The sequence below is a fragment of the Hibiscus syriacus genome, unplaced genomic scaffold, assembly GCF_006381635.1.
Source record: "Hibiscus syriacus cultivar Baekdansim isolate YM2019G1 unplaced genomic scaffold, ASM638163v2 tig00117034_pilon, whole genome shotgun sequence".
Classification (NCBI taxonomy): domain Eukaryota; kingdom Viridiplantae; phylum Streptophyta; class Magnoliopsida; order Malvales; family Malvaceae; genus Hibiscus; species Hibiscus syriacus.
In genome coordinates this window covers 6,772,523-6,792,771 of record NW_024063533.1, presented here as the reverse complement: position 1 = coordinate 6,792,771, position 20,249 = coordinate 6,772,523, and the positions used below count along the sequence as shown (strand labels likewise).

General features: G+C 34.7%; 2 protein-coding genes across 2 annotated transcripts; both read left to right on the top strand.

Annotated features, from left to right (window-relative positions):
• The first annotated feature begins 4,648 nt into the window (after positions 1-4,648).
• LOC120196458 (methionine aminopeptidase 1D, chloroplastic/mitochondrial) lies at positions 4,649-16,397 on the top strand. The gene is made up of 10 exons (XM_039198264.1): positions 4,649-4,837; positions 5,503-5,572; positions 6,134-6,365; positions 6,594-6,755; positions 6,848-6,889; positions 7,127-7,198; positions 15,058-15,137; positions 15,647-15,744; positions 15,910-15,957; positions 16,036-16,397. The coding sequence occupies exons 1-10, from the start codon at positions 4,732-4,734 to the stop codon at positions 16,185-16,187; spliced, it is 1,062 nt and encodes a 353-aa protein (XP_039054195.1). The 5' UTR covers positions 4,649-4,731; the 3' UTR covers positions 16,188-16,397.
• A 1,454-nt stretch (positions 16,398-17,851) lies between these two features.
• Positions 17,852-19,893, top strand: LOC120196521 (patatin-like protein 1). The gene is made up of 7 exons (XM_039198316.1): positions 17,852-18,069; positions 18,152-18,339; positions 18,432-18,606; positions 18,678-18,839; positions 19,127-19,432; positions 19,512-19,687; positions 19,803-19,893. Exons 1-7 carry the CDS (start codon positions 17,941-17,943, stop codon positions 19,891-19,893), a joined length of 1,227 nt encoding a protein of 408 aa, XP_039054247.1. The 5' UTR covers positions 17,852-17,940.
• Positions 19,894-20,249: the final 356 nt, after the last annotated feature.

The following is a 20,249-nucleotide window of genomic DNA, read 5'->3' as shown; positions in this document are numbered from 1 at the left end:
AGAATGAAAGCAAACAAGGTATGTGAAATCATTTGATTACAACTAAATTTACTATCTTGATAAGTTATTAGTTGGTCCTTTTTATTTATTATAAATTTAGGAAAGAGATTTAGTGAAATAAGGAGTTATTTTCATCATATGTTTTCAAGCTATGATTCACTTTCAATTAGTCCCTAAACTTTTAAATATTTCAATTTCATCCTTAAACTATGACTACAATTATATATTAGTCCTCAAACTTTTGAACACTTCAATTCCATCCCCAAACTATGACCTTCATTCTAAATTAGTCCCCAAACTTTTGAACGTTTCAATTTCATACTAAATTGTACGCATATACTAATCACATCACTTGTTAATAAAATCGTTATGCCAAGTTATATATTATTATATGTTTTAGAAAAAATAAAATTTAGGTTAAACTATGGTTGAAACTATTTACATATTTGGATGAAATTAGGGATGAAATTGGAAGATTCAAAAGTTTGGGCACCAATTTAAAATGAGGTTCATAGTTTGGCGATGAATTTGGAATGTTCAAAAGTTTAAGGACTAATCTAGAATGAGATTCATAGTCTGAGAATGAAATTGGAATATTTAAAAGTTTAAGGATCAGTTTAAAATGAGAGTCATAGTTTAGGGACATATGATACAATTAACTCTGAAATAAGACATAAATCATCAACAGGGATGGATCAAATAGTCGTGGGACATTACCCTCTTCTGAAAATTTCAAATTCGCATATACTTTAGGTATTTTATTTATATTTTCTATTTATAATAGGGGCGGGATCCAATTACATAGGGTAAAACTTTGTAGTTTTACACTTTTTCGGATCGTTGGATGAGGGGAAATTAAAGACTGAGATTAACAGTAAGAAATGTGAAGATATTCACTAAAAAAACAATGAGGTTAATGTAAGACTTTCATTTCCTCTCATCTAACGATCCTAAAAAGGTGAAAAACTAAAAATTTTACACTAGGTGTAAGTGGATCTTAACCCTTGATAATATGTTTTTATCTCTTTACATTTTATAAACTCGTCTCCTAAATATAAAGTCATGCGTTCCTCCATTTAATTGAACTAAGTTTAATTTGTGATATTGAAGACAGTTCTGGGGTCCCTCCCTGATTCCATCTATCTTTGCTTTGCTTCTTTTTGAAGTCATAGGAAACATAAATCAGACTTGAAGGATATAATAATGAGTGGGACTTGTGCTTACCTTCTTTATTATTTATCTTTTTACATTCTTTTATTATTTCTGTTTAAAAGTTAGACCAGCACCAAAAAACCTAGTTTATTTTCCTTTAGAAAAGAGCTATGATTCTTTCATAAAATGGGGTCCAAATGACATTAATGTCATTTGTACAACATCTGAAAACACCCATTTGTCTTCAAGCATGACAGTTTTTTGTATGAAACGAGATGAATGTACCCATTTGTCTTCAAGCATGACAGTCTTTGCTGGTTAATTTTTGTTAATAATGTTGAAGGTGTTTAACATTGTAAAGCTAACTAAAGACTACTTAACTGAAATGTCCTACAAAATACACTTTCAATAGTAATGATAGTTATCTTTTTCAAGTAAGTTAGGGTGGATTCTGTACAATAATTGCAATATTAATATCCTATTGTGTTACACCGAGTGCTTTCTCTTGGGGACTGTAAAAAGCAGCACTTTAACAGTTAAAAACCATTTGTATAGATCCCCCCCCCCAAATGATAATAAATGAATGGAAATAAATAATTGGAATCTTTGTTGAAAGTGGTTCTATTGAAACCTACCTAATAATTAATTGTGATATCTGAATTCAGCGAAGAGATGGGATACCTTATTTTGTCTAGAGGCAGATTCCTGAATACGTGTTAGGGCAGACACATACATATTAATCACACAAATTTTTTTTGTAGGGTAAAATACATAATAGAATCAAATTTTAGTATATTTCACTCAGTATGTTAACGTCCAGCTTAGATTGTCATCAATTTTTTTTAAAGAAAAGGAATGGTTTGGAACATATGAATAGTCGGGTGACTATTTTGTAACTTTTAATAGTTGGGGGACTCAACAAAACAACACCCCATAGTCATGACTATTTTGTAACTTTTGTTATATTTTCACCCAAATTATAATTGATGATTAAGTTTAATTTTATTGCAATTATAGTAGTTGAAAATTAGTTGGTAAATTAGGTTTATTTAATAAAATAAATATTTATTTTAGGTAAGAATTCTTTGTCACCAAATATTCGACTATATAGATAAGAGTTTTTAGGATACATTGGGTTTTGGTATTTATACCGAGTTTTGTGATACATGTGATATCATTTACTTGTACTCTTCTTGTTCTCTACATTTATAGTGAATTATTGTTCGTCTCTCTCGTGGAGGTAGACAAAGCCGAACCACGTTAAATCTCGTCTCTTGTACATATCTTATTTTATGTTGATATTGTTTTAGCTATTTTTCCACTTTCAAATTCCCAACACTTTTAATAGTCGATAAACTCAACAAAACAATGCCATATAATTGGAAACCATTTATGTACTTTACCCATTTTTGTATAAATAATTATTAATCGAAGAAAATTCAAATTTCAATATAAGTAGATAATTATTCTAACATACCCGTACATCCGCCACTACTTTGCATGAGAGGTTGGATCTAATAATCTCGAAAAATTAATTGAAACGCGACATAAGAAAATAATGAATAGCATATGAATATATGATCCATGGTTGGTGTTTACTACTGTCTTGTCCTTTTGCTCAAATAACCTACCGGTATTTCTGGGACACGAAACTCTCTAATAATGTACAGTGAGGTCGTAATTGTGAATGCTGCTGTTTCTTTTTCATTCCTTTTTTTTCCCTCTAGAAAACAGCATAACGTCAGGTCGCTTGGGTTGTCTTCTTTTTGCCGGGAGAAACGGTTTAAATTTGCTGGCTATGTCTTCTTTTTGACAGCCTAAAATTAGTTATTCAAGTAAAAACAATCCTATATAGATGTATTTTCAACAAATTTTGGCGGTACAAATGAGATCCTGGACCCAAGTTAAATAATGTGTATTCATTTTTAAAATTAAGTACTATGACCATAAATTATCAAAATTATTAACTGTTGTTAAAAAATAATAATTAATGAATAATAATTCATTTAATCCCTCAATTGTAATTAAAATTTTATTTTAATATTTTTATATTTTTAAACAATTAATTTTAAAAGTTAAGAAAATTTTCAAAAATATTTGAAATTTAAAATTTTTAAATTATAAAATATTTCTTATTATTAATATCATCATCATCATTTTGAAAAAGAAATACTAGTTATAAAACTTTTATAAAATTATTCATATTTTAAATTACTTATCCTCAAAGTTTTCCTAGACTAAACTATACGTATATGATTTTGAAAAAGGTAAAAATGCATTAGAAAGTGTCAAATGATAATTGGTAGACATAATTATATTGTGTAATTTCATGCAAAAATCAAAATTTGTTGAGTTATAAAATAATTTGTAAAAATATACTTAAAGATTTTAATGGAGAAAGTTTAAAAAATATATATAAAAGAAAGATGATGTTTTTACATAAATATCTCTTTAACAAAAATTAATTATCTATTAGGTATCATTTTAGAAAAATTTACGAATCTAGCATATTTTTGCACTCCACGTGACGCAATATCAATATAAGGTGTGAATCATCATTCGTACTTTTCTATAAAAAAATATTAAATTGATAATATTCTCTCTAATGAAATTTAATACGTAAATAAAAAAATAGGAAGATTTTTCGATAAATACGCATCTTGTAATACTACTTAAAAATTTTGGAAATTGTGTTAAATAAAAGAAGAGTAAATAGTGGGGCTGGCCAACAAAACCCATCGTGAATGACGAAAGTGGCGCATTGGATTCCCAAATCATGTCGTCTAGAGACCCCACCACACAACGACAGCTCCACGTGCCTTCGACCATCACCGAAATTCACGCGCCCCTACCCTTTTCACTATACCTCCATTTCACAATATTAACAAAAATGATGAAACTCGTTTATTACTTCATTTCCCCCTTTTATTTATTTTGTCTCTTTGCAACTCAACTTATCCAGAGTTATATCAGATTGAATCAAGTTGAATTAAAAAGTTTTAAATTATTTAAATTGAGAAATTTTATTTTATAATTTAAAGTTAACTTGAAATTTTATTTAGTCGAGTTAAATTTTTAATTTTTTATTTAAATTTAATTATAAATATTTTTACTATTTATGATATTATTTGATTATGATTTAAATAGTTTTTATAACCATATACAATACATGTATATTTTTTTATATATTTTTTATATATGATATACATATATTATATAAAGTGCATTCGACTCAAACTTAAAAATCAATATTCTAATCTCATATTTTCATCTCACTCAAGATTTATGCTATAATCCTTTGAAAAAATCCAGCCCATGTTATTTCTCTACAACAAGGACTTAATTTGCTTGTCCATCAACTCGAGGCCAGTTTAATCGAAGCTATTCAAAAAGCCTTGTTTAGTTCCATTCTCGAAACGGATATGGGTTTTGCCCTAAATTTAAAATTGGGCTACTCATACATAAATTCCCGAGAAAATGAGAGGGAAGGAAAAGTGGGTTATCTTTAGCTTATCCAGAAGCGAGTTTAACCTCAACAGAGAACAGAGGGGGAGAGTGGAGGGAGAAAAGAAAAAAAAAATGGTGGGGGCTTCTTATTTGCAACCAAGAATGTTTTCTTCTTTTGTTGGTGATCGTTTAGTTCAATCAACCCAACCTCTTTCTCAGCTGTTTCATTACAACCCAGGTTCTTTTTTTATTTACATTTAAGTTCTGCTGTTTCAGAATTTCCATTGCTGATATAACGACTATTATTTTGATTTTCTTATTTTCGTTGAGAATAAGCTGATATACTAGAAACCCATATGGAAATTTATGGTGTTTAGATGAGACGTTGACTGATTTGAGTTTGAATGCTGATTTTATGTATATATTTGTGCAAGTAAACTAGGATTTGGATTACAGTTATTTCATGACCATGTTGGTTGAAGCTAATCTGGTCTGAATATCGCCTTAGAAATACAGTTAATTTTTTGTTGTTGCGATTATTATTCAATCTAATAGTGGAAGAGAGTTTTGATTCCAAATTGGATTTGTGAAATTAAGAACCTTTTAACTATTTAGCATAGTTGCAGTATTGCCTTTCATATTTTAAAATTCTATGGGAGCTCTGACTTTGAATGTTGTAAAGCTATGCCACTCTGCCAAAAAGCATATTCTTGCTGGAATATAGGTAATTATACTCTTCTTAAATATTAGTTTAAGTATGGACATATGATCGAGATTTTGCATTTTTGGTCAGAATTTTATATTTTGAGATATGAACTATGTTGTTCATAAGGAGATTGAACTAAAGAGTAAAGATGGGCATTAACCCTTTTTTTCCACCTTTCCTTTTATTTGCATTACCAGGTCGTAAGCATGTGTCTATGCAATTATCCAGATCGCTTTCTGGCTTAACCAATATCTTATTTAATCGAAGGTATGTTAGAGAACTCTCAGAATGCTCATGTTTACTATTTGTTTCACGGTTTCAAGAAACAGCGCCTCATTTCCCCCCCTTAGATTTTACATTTTAATGAATATCTTTTGGCATGATAATATTATGTGTTATATATAGCCTTGTTGTATGTTTCTGTTGCTTACAAATCTCAAGCAGAGGAAATTGACAATCTATTTAACTTTTTATAATTTATTCTCACACATCATGTATTAAAAGGTGATGTTGAATCATATTTCATGTAATAAAAGGTTTTATTTGGAAAAGAAATTCTCATATTTTATTCATTAGAAGGTGATATTTATTAGAAGGTAATTTGCTGGAAGAGATTCTCATAATTCATATACTATCAAGTGATATTGGGAAAAGAATGCTTCTTCTTACCTTGTCCTTGGTAATCTATATGGTTTTCTAATAGTAAATGCATTAGAATGTGTGATATTGGGAAAAGAATGCATACTTAATAGCTATTAAGAAACGTGCATAAACAGGAACGTACAAATTCAGAAACCATATTTTTGACAGTTCAATGGTCATAATCAGGAGCAATTTGGGTGAAGTTCCAAACAGCAAGCGCAAACGTTTGAGACCTGGGAAGTTATCTCCTCATCGACCTGTTCCAAAGCATATAAAAGGGCCACCTTATGTCAAAACTCAGATGGCTCCTGGGATTGTTAGTGGCCCAGAAGTACATGATCTAAAGGGCATAGAACACATGAGAGCTTCTGGAAGGCTTGCAGCTCAGGTTCTTAATTATGCTGGGACCTTAGTGAAGGTGATACAGAATGCATGTCTGCTTAATCTATCGTTCAGTTTTTTTTTTCCGTTTCATTGTAGAATCCTATACGTTTTAGGCTACATTCTGGGTTTGAAGCTATCATGCCATCTATAGTTTGTCTCCGTTTTTAGTTAACATAAATAGGCAGTCTGAGGGCTGCCTTTGTGCACAAATATTATAGGTTATTGGTGGTTTTTCTGAAAGTTTTTGATGTTCTATTGGCAGCCAGGTGTAACAACTGATGAAATTGACGAAGCAGTTCACCAAATGATTATTGATAACGGAGCATATCCGTCACCCCTTGGCTATGGTGGATTTCCAAAAAGTGTCTGCACCTCAGTGAATGAATGCATTTGCCATGGCATACCAGATTCTCGTCCACTTGAGGTCCTTTCTGTTTTGGTTCTTAAACTGCTTCCTGTATTGTCATGTTATTGTTTGCGAATATAGAAAATCACTAGTCTGCATTTTCTTTGCAGGATGGTGATATAATCAATATTGATGTCACTGTGTATCTTAATGTAAGTAACATTTTCTACTTCTGATTTCTGAGTGGAATGAACAGGCTTGTCCCTAAGTGGTTTTCTCATTGAATTCGTTCATAGATTGTCTTACCACATATTTCTGAGTCGATTTTTCTGTGTGAGGTTAACAGATGTTGACCTGGTGGTTTCTTTTATGATAATTTTCCACTGTAATTTTCAACTTCTGCCCTTTTATGTTTTATAGTGGTCATTTATGGGATAGAGATTGTGTAGGGTTATCACGGTGATACATCGGCAACTTTCTTTTGTGGAGATGTTGATGAAGAAGCAAGGAAACTCGTAAAGGTAACTATATGTACTTTTATCTCTAAAGAGTAATATGAAGTTGTAATATTATTTAGATAAATGGTTCTTTTCAATTAAAATGTGCTTTACTTTTAAATTATAACATCTTGTCATGGTTGGGCAGATCCATAAACAGATCCCTCTTCCACAAGATTTTCTTCTCTGAAAAGATCGATAAAGATAAATGACTTTTGATGGTGGAGCATAATATAAGTAATAAAACAGTCATTGCCAATATGTAGAGGTTTAATCATCTTGCTCGTGATCTGATCTCGCGAAAGACTAAGGTTTCTCAATAGCCGGACTTAAACGGGAATGGTTCTTCTTAGAAGGAGCTAGTATATGGGCATTATTACTGTAAAGGAAGGCATGAAAAAGAACCATTTTAACCCCAATCTTGTCCTAAAACCAAGGCAGAAAAATGTATAAAAAAATTCCATTTTCTCATCTGATTGAGAAAGCTGAGGGTAACTAATTTATGATATAAACTGGGCTTTTCGTTTTGTCGAACTTATTGATCCTTTGTCTTTTTCTCAGCCATCGTCTTGCATTATCTTTGTTTGTTACTTTTTGAATTTTTAAGTGTTCCTTTTTGTACTTTTTGATTTTTTTGATAGAATATTAAGCCTCGTTAAAAACCCTCTAGTTGCCCTCTATATTACAATAGTAACATGAAGGGAAAACGAAGAGGGAAAAGAGTGCCTACTACTTTTATTAAACAGGAGAATAATACACTGCCATCCCTTACATCAAACTTTAGAAGCCAAAAACCTAATTACATAAGACTTAAACACTTCTTCCTACAAAAACTTAACACTAATTACATAAGACAGAAAACACAATCCCTGCAGAAATGTAAGGGAGTCAAGCACCCTAACACACCAAAACAAAGCCTAACGATCATCCTATACCATCCTTAGCTAGTCTGTCCGCTTCCCAGTTAGCAACTCTCAAGATTTGCCTTAACATAATATCCTTCCCTTCCATTATAGAAACAATCTCCTTCACCAAGGATAGAAACATAGGGGAGCTTAGTTCTGGATTCTTGATCCACTTCAAAGCATTACTTGAATCCGATTCTAAAATAATCCTCTTATTAAGACCAACACCTGAATCAGACAACATATACAACCCCCTCTTTATCGCCAATAATTCTGCCATAATCGGAGGTCCCCCCCAACCTTATTAGAGAACCAGTGAATCAACACACCTCTGCTGTCCCTTATGAGTCCACCTATACCACCTTTATTCCAACCACTCACCATCGCCCCATCAACATTAATCTTTATGAACCCATCTGGTGGAGGAACCCAACAAGTAGAATTGGATCCACTTTTTTTCTGTCTACCTATCGAATCAGCAAGAGTTAAGTCACCCACTAGGGAGTCGAAAGGGATCTGCACAGCGTCAAAACTAGCAGCAAACCAAGAGACTGTTCGAAATCGAGCAATAAAGAACATCCTTACCACATCCAGCTTTCCTTTCATAAAGATAACCTCATTCCTACATTTCCATATAGTCCACAACACCGCCCTTACGATAAATTTCCAAATACTGGAATTCTGTTGTAGCTCATCCCACATAATAATAAATTCTAAGATGTTATTAGGGATCACCAAAGAAACATTCAACAAATTCACAAATCTAGACCACAAACCCCAAACTACCTCACAGTGCAAAAAAATATGAGAAACAGATTCTACAAACCTGCCACACAACGAACATAAAGGGTCTTCAATCCCAGCCACTCCTCGCTTCAACAATTCCTCTTTAACCGCCACTCTCTGGTGAACAATTTGCCATATGAAAGTTTCAACACGTGGAGGAGCAATCCCGACCCAAATATGTTTGTCCCACTTAGCTTGAATCCCCTGATTACCAGCCGTATCAAAAAAATTATTAATACAAGACTTAGTTGAAAAACAACGCTCTCCATTCCCTAACCAAATCCAATAATTGTCCTCCTCAAGAGAAAGTGAGATGTTATTCAACATAGAAATCAGCTGCAGCCATTGTTCAATCTCCCAATCCACTAGATTTCTTCTCATTTGAATGTCCCACACCCAGCCTGTTGCACTGTTCACCCTAAACTCCACCACTTTACCCTCTTTATTATTCGACAGTGCATACAATCTAGGGAACAAGTCTTTAAGAGGGACTTCTCCCAACCAAATAACATGCCACAACTCCACAGAATGCCCATTTCCAGTTTTCAAACGCAAGTTTCTCCTAATGCAATCTCCAAAGTCATCACTAGAAAAGAAGTTATTAATCACACCTCTCCAAATCCAAGAGGCTCGAGCTGTCGAAGAATTCCCCAACATTTTGGAATTCAGATCCAAATTGTTCACACAACAAACCACCCTCTTCCACCAAGAATCCTTTTCAGAAACAAACTTCCAAACCCACTTTCCCATTAGTGCTTTGTTCAGAATAGCTAAATTCGGAATCCCTAGACCCCCCAACCTTCTCGACTTACTGACCAAATTCCAGTTCACCCAATGTATGTTTCTTCTATCAGTCGAACCCCCCCATAAAAATGCAGTCATGATCGAATTTAATTTCTGCAACACAGTTTTTGGAATTCTAAAAATAGAAAGGAAATAAGTGGGAAGGGAGCACAACACAGATTTAACCAACACCACCCTACCTGCTAACGCTAGAGAGTTTACCTTCCAACCAGTCAACTTATTATGAAACCTCTGTACTATAGGCTCCCACATTGCAACAGAGTTTCTCTTGGACCCCAAAGGCAATCCTAGATACTCTGCTGGAAAATTACCCACAGAGCAGCCAATTTCATTAGACCAACCATCTAGCACCTCCTGCTCAACATTTATTCCAAAAATTCTGCTCTTAACTAAGTTAATCTTCAGTCCCACCAATAACTCATAGATCAGTAACACCCTTCTAATTAGGGATGGCAATGGGTCGGGTCGGGTCGGGTTTTTGGGCCACCCGATCCGACCCGAGAAGAAAGGGTTTTTCACCCGTGACCCGACCCGACCCGACGAAATTAAGGTTTCACCCGACCCGAAATAATAATAAAAAAAAATTTATTCAATGAAAACAGTGACTTAATTGAAAAAAATTATATATGGAGGGACATTATTGTAATTATTCCTAAATATATAGGATAAAATTATATATATTTTTCGGGTCGGGTCGGGTCGGATTTTTTTCACCCTAAACCCGACCCGACCCGAACAGTACATTTAAAAAAAACCCGACCCGACCCGAACCCAAACCCGAAATTTTTTTAAAAAAATCCGACCCGATCGGGTCGGGTCGGGTCGGAACCCGTCGGATTCGGGTTGAGTTGCCATCCCTACTTCCAATATTCTTCAAATCCCGGATTGAAGCTTTGGAAAAAATAATAAGGTCATCCGCAAACTGCAAATGCGATAGCTTGAAAGAACTTTCTTGAACCCCTAACTCAAAGCCCGAAAACAATCCCATATCCACTGCTTTAGTTAACAACAAATGAAGCAACTCGCCACCCAAATTGAATAACAAGGGGGATAACGAGCAAATTGGAAAGATGACAAATTAGCTAAGGATGGGATAGGGTGATGTAATGGTTTTTGTCTGCTTGTATTGAGTAGATAATTTTATTTCCTATGTTTAGCTGTTGTGTTTAAGTTTTATGTAATTTCTGGTGGTGTTTGCAGATGTTTAGGGTCTGCCTTTGTTGTACTTTGTTTCATCTAATAAATTCTAGGCACTCTTTTCCTCATTTCCTGGTCCTTCATGTTACTTTTATAACATGAAGGTGAAAAAGGGGGTTTTTAATGAGGCCTAATCTTCTATAAAAAAAAACGAGCAACCCTGTCTAAGTCCTTTTTTCAATGCGAATTCTGTCCGTAGGAGTACCATTTAGTAAAACTGAAATAGAAGCAGTTGACATACACTGATACATCCAAGAGCACCATTTTTCACCAAACCCCATTTTACCCAATATTTTCAACAAAACCAACCAATCTACCAAATCATAGGCTCTCTTGAAATCCACTTTAAAGACTACCCCCTCCAACCCTCTCTTCCTCCAAAAATCGATTCCTTCATTTGCTATAAACGAACAGTCCATAATATTCCTCCCTTGAATAAACGCAAATTGAGATGGACTAATTATCTCATTAATGCACAAACTGAATCTTCTAGCTAGGACCTTTGACAAGATTTTATATAAACCTCCCACAAGGCTAATAAGCCTAAAGTCCTCCATCCCCTTCGAATTATCCTTCTTAGATATAAGGGAAATAAATGAATGATTCACTTCCAAATCCCATTCCTTCCCCCCATAAAATTCATTAAAAAACAACATAATATCATCCTTCAAAGAAGACCAGAATTTCTTAAAAAAACCTAAATTCAGACCATCCGGCCCAGGAGCTTTATTGCTGTCCAAAATGGCAATTGCTTCCCAAACTTCCTACTCTGAAAATGGCTTCTCAAGTGCTAAACTCTGTTCTACCGATAATTTTAGAAAATCCAGATCTAATTCCTCAGCCTCCAAAGAATTATTCTGACTAAACAGACCATTAAAAAACTCCACCACTGAAGCTCTAATTAAGGTAGGATCTTCTACTACTTCATTACCCACCTTGTGGGACTTAATGCCATTTCTTCTTCCTCTAACTGCAGTACTATGATGAAAAAATCTGGTATTCTTATCACCATCCATTCTCCATTTCAGTCTTGATTTTTGCAATCATATTGATTCTTCTTTCTTTTGTAGCTCCCATAGTTCTTTTTTTGCTTCAATTATTGATTTCATTGACACCGAAGAAAGACCTTGTTGCATTTCCAATTCCAAATCCTGAATTTCTTTCTCCAATAATCTGATTTTTCCCGGTAACTCTAAATAACCCCTCCCAAACCAATTCTTTACCACACCCTTCACCCTCTTCAACACCTTAGACATGGGCTTCCCTTTTTCCTCTTTACAAAGTTTAACTAACTCCTCCATCATCTCACTAAACCCATCCTCCTCCATTACATAATTAAACAGTCTGAACGGTTTCTGCCCCCAATTACATTCTTTGTTCTCCAACAGAATAATATTGTGGTCTGAAACAGACCTTGGCTGCAATGCCTGACTTATCTTTGGAAAACAAGCTAGAAATCTCTGATCAACCAAAAACCGATCCAACCTCTCAAACGTGGGAACTTCCCTATTATTGCACCATGTAAAACGACCTCCAGACAGGCAAATCAAACAAATTGGCCTTACTCACAAATTCTCTAAACATATTCATTGTTACCGAATTTACAGCCCCTCCTTCTTTCTCTTCCTGTGACAACACTGCATTGAAATCACCTCCTAAGCTTAATGGACAATCAACATTATCCAAAAATGATAGTAATTCCTTGAAAAACATCTCTTTATATGCATCCACACTAGGGTCATACACATTAATAAAACAACATCTTCCTGGTACTCCTTCCAAAATCCCTTTTGTTGCTACAAATCTACTATTAATGACTACATCCTTCACCACAAACTCCTTCTGATTCCACAAGGTTATTAGACCCCCAGCAGAGCTTACAGAAGTAGATATTGTCGAACCAGTAAGTATTTTACCCCCCATTTTCCTCACCAACATATGACTGACAACCTCCAGTTTTGACTCTTGCAAAAATACAATTGTAGGTTTCTTCTCATCAACAAATCTCCTAATTGCTCGAGCTTTCACCCTTCTACCCAACCCTCTAACATTCCAAGACAACATCGACCACTCAACCATCATTAACATACAATAACCTTACTTCCCAATTACAACTACCTTCCTTCTTTCGATTTCCTCTCATTAACCATAGGAACCATTTTGTCCATAAAAGCTTTTTGTCCTCCTTTGAACTTCACACCCAATAACTTGGAAACATTCCAACATTCCAAAGCCTCTGCCACCCCCTCTATCTCATTCACTTCAAAGGATTCAGACTCCTTACCATTACAACTCTTAACTTCCTACCTCCTGAAATATACATTCTTATAAAAACCTCTCTCAATTTTACTTACTGACGCGCATTTCCTAGAATGACGACGCATCACCGGTGAGACATACCCGTTCTGCAACTTTAAAACAGATCCTTCAACATTAGTTACTTCTGCAGAATTAATGGCAGCAATATTTGATCTTAAATTCCCTTGAACAAGCCCATTTGTTGGACTCCTATCCATGTTGTTACTAAGCCCATTTTCTAGAGCAACCGTGTCCTGGCCCACTATGATATCTCCAATGCTCCTCTCCTTTTCTCTCCCTTCATTAAAATCCTCTGACACTCCCTGTTGACTGGGAACACCACCTACTGCTGTCTCCTCAGAGCAAAAGCCACCAGCCAACATTTTATTAGCGCATACTTTTCCTTTCAAATTTCCATCGATAAACGTATCATCTCCTTGTTGAGCCCCCCCGAACCCATGCTTCAACCTTGTCCTGTGAATCTGACAAGGACTGCTGCCCCAACTGCTCTTCCTGTCCTTCCTGAATATCCCGCTGGCTCCAGTCCGATGAATTCTCCTCCCAAGGATCCACTGTTCCGTCTTCTTCTACCATATTATCCAAGATCGGAAAAAAATCATCACTCCCTTCCACCTTAATTTTAATGGTAAACGATCTTCCATACGTATTGACGGAGACCTGAGAAGGAATATCAAAAGGACTCTCCACCCTCAACAACAAATGTGCCACTCTACAATCTGATTTCTGAGCTGTTTGCTCCTGGATCTTCACTATCTTGCCCCATCTCGCTGCCAAGTTTGTAAAGAATGGAACCGTTCAACAATTTAATGGAACACCTATCAAGGAAACTGTACAATAAGCTAATGGAACACCATTCTCATCCACAACAGATTCCAACCTTTCGAACCAGAAGGACAATTCCTCCCACTTATTTTCCATTGCTGCTTTTTTCTCCTCCACTGAATGAAAGACTATCAAACATGCATTTTTTGCATATCCCCATCTTGCCACCTTAACATTGAAACCCTTAGACCTTAAAGCCCCCTGCACAAATTCTACTTCAAAAATCCCCTTACAAATTCCTGTTAAAGACGACCTTAGCCATACCCTCTCCTCCATTGGAATAAACACTTGCAGAGACTTTTTCACCTCCCTCTTTTCTCCAACGTTACTCATCTGCTGGCCCTCAACTTTTTTCACCCCCAATACTGTATCCTTATATGTCCTACCATCATGAAACTTGTTTAATAGCTCCTTCTTCCCTACATCATCCACTCTGGGTATTGGTTTTTTCCTTTTGGACTCCTCTGCACCTGCATCTCTTGACCCCACTACAATATTTCGCTTCAAGTTCCTCGCAACACTATTTCTCTGATATTTAGCAATCGACACCAATACCCTCCTCCCATCGATCACTACGTTATTCATACGCTCCACTGCCTTTAGCAAATCCTCCTTACTTGCAAAATGCACAAAGGCAAAAGTACTAACCTTATAGTTAGGTCTCCTATTAACAAACGGGATAAACACCTTAATCACCTTGCCATGAAAGCTAAAATTTTTCCATAAAGCACTTCTATGCACTCCCTTATTGAGATTATCTACGAACGCTACCCACGGAACTCCTCGACTCTGCTCTATCTCTGTCTAAAGAAGTATTCCCTTCGAACTCCACGTTCACTCTCTCTCTAGCTTTCTCACTCATGTTAAAATTTTTTAAGTCTAACTTGCTTGACAGAAGTAAGGTTCATATACTCGATTGTGAGTTTTTTTTCCCTTTAGTTACCAAGGGTTTTTTTTGAAATTTATTTTTAGACTTAAGTTTTAGTTCACCTATGGTTTTCTATCCCAATTACATGTTTACTAGTATTCTTGATGGTGATGTATGATTAGGTAACCGAAGAATGCCTAGATAAAGCTATAGCAATATGTGCACCAGGAGTGGAGTTCAAGAAAATTGGCAAAACAATTCAGTAAGGCACCCAATAATATATAGCATTTGTGCATGATATATATATATATATATATATATATATATCATATGGTAATATGCTGCATTTTCGGATTATTATGCTTTTTTTCATATTTGTATCTATGTTTTTTTAAACATCTACTGAATATCATATTGCCTTTTTATCATTCTATGGTCAGTTTTTAAAAGTACTAAATATTTGAGAAATACAAAGGATGCTTGAATCTGCCAGTACAGTAGACATAAATTTTGATACTTATGTAGAGTATGCTGCGTCTTGTTGCAGTAAAAACTTGAACATCACCATTGATTTTTTCCTCCATTTTCATATTTGAAGAATTGCAATTCTCTTTTAATACGTTCTGTTCCTTTTTTTTTTTTTGAATAGAAATACATTCTGTCTCTGATTTAAAAGATGACATAGGTTTTTTTCCCTTTTTGTTTTGCGTATAATATATATAACTGTAACTCCTATGTTTGATGCTCACTTGTAATTTATGTTTTCCTAAGTGATCATGCAGATAAATTTGGTTATGGTGTTGTCCGGCAATTTGTTGGACATGGAGTCGGCCGGGTTTTTCATGCTGATCCTGTTGTTCAACACTTCAGTAATTATGCTAACCTCAATCTTCTTACTTATGATTTCACTTGTCTTCGAATTGTAGATGTTCTCAGTAATGGAGTTTCCTTCTTAAATTTTCTATGATTTTACACATACACAAGCATTTTCTACTGGAAGCACACATCTTAATAACGTTACGCTTGAATTTCAGGAAACAATGACGGTGGACTTATGGTCTTGAATCAGACCTTTACTATCGGTATTGTCATTCATCCTTGAACCATGTTCTAAATGATGGTTGATCAAAATTCATTCATGTACTTTCCGCATTTTGCAGAACCAATGCTAACAATGGGCAGCATTAATCCAGTAATGTGGGACGATGACTGGACGGTGGTCACACAAGATGGGAGCTTGTCAGCTCAGTTTGAGCACTCAATTCTAATAACCGAAGACAGGGCTGAAATATTGACCCAATGTGAAACTTGACGCAGGATCAGAGTATCTTCCCTTCCGGAGTTATCATCCACATCCGGTGTCGTCTTGCACAAGATGCCATTCAGGGTTGTATCATCTAAATCATTTGTTTTTGCTATTTGTTCAGATTGAAACTCCATATAGATAGCAACTGTAGTTAACCATCCATTATTTTTTTTATGATTCATCAATGAAAAATATCTATAGGTTTTATATATCAAATATATCTTTTGTTTTGTTTTTAAACCAGAAACTTAATGATGCATTAACTACATAATAAGAAAACAACATAATTCTATCATACATTTCCAACCATTTTTTAAAATGTATTAGTAAATGAAAAGCAATTAAAATATTGGCTGTTGAGTGTAAAAATGTAAGATTTAGTTTGGTGTTAATTAATGAATGATTGGTGAAGAAAATAATAATGCTTGGTTGACACTTGATGCTTAGTATGTTTAGGCTTTCTCTCAACCATTCAATTCTCCATAAGGTTTTAGGCAAATTTAAGATTACAAAAGATAAAAAGATGTTTCTTTTAGGCATTACCAAAAGAGAAAGGTGGTTTCAACAAACAATATATTTCCATTTTGGATGTAAACACAAAGGAGTATTGTGGGCATGGGGTTAGTCATCCTTTGATTTCATCAATTAAACTTGAAACAGATAAAAGACAACAATGATACGGTCACTATGTAAGGCTTATTCATGTGGAAAACGACATGTCACTTGTGCGTTTGTGTTTCCAATATTTATATCCTTTTATATTGGCATAATGCCAAAAATAGGCCCCAACATTTATCAAAATTGTCATTTTGGCCCATATTCTTTTTTTAGCATTTTAAACCCACTAACATTTCACTTTGGGGTAAAAAACTCCCTCTATAGATGAAAACCATTAGTTAACACACGATCAACGCTCCAAAATAGGAACATTTTTTAACCTAAAATGAAACGTTGAGGGCTTAAATACCCCCTCTACAAAAAAAACAAGGGATAAAGTGACTATTCTGTCAAATGTTAGGGGCTTTTTTGCCCTAAAATGAAATGTTGGGGGCTAAAAGGATCCAAAAAAATAAAATAGGGGTAAAATTACTATTTTGGTAAGCGTTAAGGGCTAATTTTGGTATTATGCCTTTTATATTTATATTATATACTATATTTGAAAAGATATTTAAGAAAAACTCATTGAGTGACCTCAATAATAAAAGAGAAGGTTATTCTTCATAGGGATTTAGGTTCTTGTAATCTTCTCGAACTATTAAAAAGAATTTCAAGAAAGTTAATTTATGATTATTATTTGTATTATGCATAAATTATAAATTTACTTCTTATATTTTAATTTGATTAATTTTAGTCCTTATACTTTTCAAATATTGAATCTTGATCATAATCTAGACAATAACTGTAAAATTTGTTAAATTAAAATTTGAGAATTTTAAGTCATGTGATTTAGTTATATATTATTTAAGTCATAATTAATATTTGAAATATTATGATAAATTGATTTTAATATAGAACATATATTAATCATATAATTTAACCTAAAAACACAATGGATAATGCAAGTAATTGGATTTGTAAGGATGACATAGAAGTAGCGTTTGTAAGAGTATAAAAGGCCTAATTTTAACCTTTGAATTGTAATGCAAGGGAAAGGCCAAACCTTGCCCAACTTTCAAACATGTGATTGCTAGCATTTGGTGAAGAAATCTATTTAATCACAAGCTCAACCTTCCATTGTTACATTCACCATTTTCATACCATGGAAGCCTCCAACGCTATGCCATCAACAAGTTATGGTCAAAAGATCACTGTTTTAAGCATTGATGGTGGAGGAATTAGGGGTATTATACCTGCAACTATCTTGAGTTTCCTCGAACACAAGTTACAAGTATGTCGACTGGTTATCAATTTTTCATTCAAATCGAGCAATTGGTTCGATTTCTTCTCACGTCTTTATTCCCCCCCCCCAGGAACTAGATGGAGAAGATGCTCGGATTGCAGATTATTTTGATGTGATTGCAGGAACTAGCACAGGGGGTCTAATGTCAGCCATGTTAACAGCTCCAGACGAAAATGGACGTCCTCTTTTTAAAGGAGAGGATATTGCTCCGTTTTATCTCAAACATGGCCCCATGATATTTCCTCAGAACAACTACAAGTACTGAATCAGTTTCTTAACTTGTTTTGATTTGATTTTAGACCTTTTGTTTTCTCATTCACTGTAATGGAAAATGAGTATTTGTTGAGCAGGAGGATGACGATGAAAATGAATGCTCTAATGAGGCCTAAATACAATGGGAAGTATCTAAGGAAGACCATTTGCAAGGTCCTAGGAGATCGAAGGCTTCACCAGACTTTAACCTCTGTTGTTATACCCACGTTCGACATCAAATTGCTTCAACCCACTGTTTTCACCACGTTTGAGGTTGGTTTCCATTAACTTGAGAAAAATGTAATGATTTTGAGCAGGAAATGACAGATTTTGGAATGTTGCAGGCAAAGAGGGATACTTCTAAAGATGCTTTGCTGTCGGATATTTGTATTGCTACAGCTTCAGCTCCAACTTACTTTCCAGCTTACAGATTTAAAACCCAAGATTCTCAAGGAACTGACAGGGAATTTCACCTTGTTGATGGAGGGATTGCTGCAAATAATCCAGTAAGTTTTGTTTCATTCCTGATCAGGGTTTTAAATCGCGGTCGCATTTTCGGTTATTTCGGATTTACCGTGATTGCGGCCGTCGCGAGTAACTGCGGCGAAACCGTTATATCACGGCCAAAATCGCGATCGCGGACCGTTTTTTAAAACCATGTTCCTGATTTCTAAACCACAAATTCAAATAACATCCATTATGTTCGCGAAAACATCCGTTATATTCGCTTTCGCGATAAACGTAAAACAACCCCAATAGTAATTTAAATCCTTGATGGCCTTGAATTTTGTAGGCACTTCTAGCATTGAAGCCAACAGGGTTAGCGTTTCCAGGTGACCAAGAAGATGGAGTTACGGTTAAACGAGCACTTAACTATGAGAATTACATGATAATTTCTCTAGGCACAGGAACCAGCAAGATGGAGAAGAAATACAATGCCAAAACGGCAGAAAAATGGGGAATTCTTGGATGGCTTTACAGTGAAGGAAGCTCTCCATTAGTGGACGCTTTGACTTTTGCTGGAGCAGACATGGTTGATCTTCACATGTCAATGATTTTCAGCTCAATTAAATCTGAGAAAAACTATCTTCGGATTCAGGTACCCTTTTTTTTAATCACAAAAACACATTTTGGTTCAATTTGAACCACATGTTTTGAAATTGGAATGTGTTGTATAGGATGATAAATTAACTGGGGATGCATCATCAACTGATAAAGCTACTGAAAAGAACATGATGAGCCTTGTGGAGATTGGTGAACAGCTATTGCAGAAACCCGTTTCAAAAATGAATCTCGACACTGGGATTTTCGAACCTGTTGACGATGAAGGAACCAATCAAGAAGCTCTCTCAAGGTTCGTTTATTTTAAAAACAAAGGATAAACAACATATTTACTCACTCACCTATTTCTGCAGTTCCGTTTTAATTACTTAATTAATTAGTTTTTAAAATCACACGTAACGTTGCAGATTCGCGAAAATGTTATCCGAGGAAAGAAGACTCCGCAAAACAGAGATAGCAAAGCAGCTTCAAATAATATCATCCTCTGCTGGAGTTTAGGTTACTTACGATAAAGAAATTCATTCTTGTAATGTTATACAGTAAATATGGACGGAGTCGAATATCAACTCAGGAGATAAAGTATTAACTAATAATTAAAGTTAGAAGAGTTAAATAGATATTTTTTAGTATGTTTTTCTAATAATAAAAAATTAAGGACAGTGGCACCCCTTGGACGAAGCATGACTTCGCCCCTGATGGTAAATGTACTGTTTGTAATTTATAGATAATCTCATGATACAAGTTGTATTACCATTTCAATCATCTATATTCATTTTATTCTCATTTGACTAAATTATGTTTCAAGGTTCTTCTACACTAATCATTTAATAAATATAAAATACGAGGAGACAACA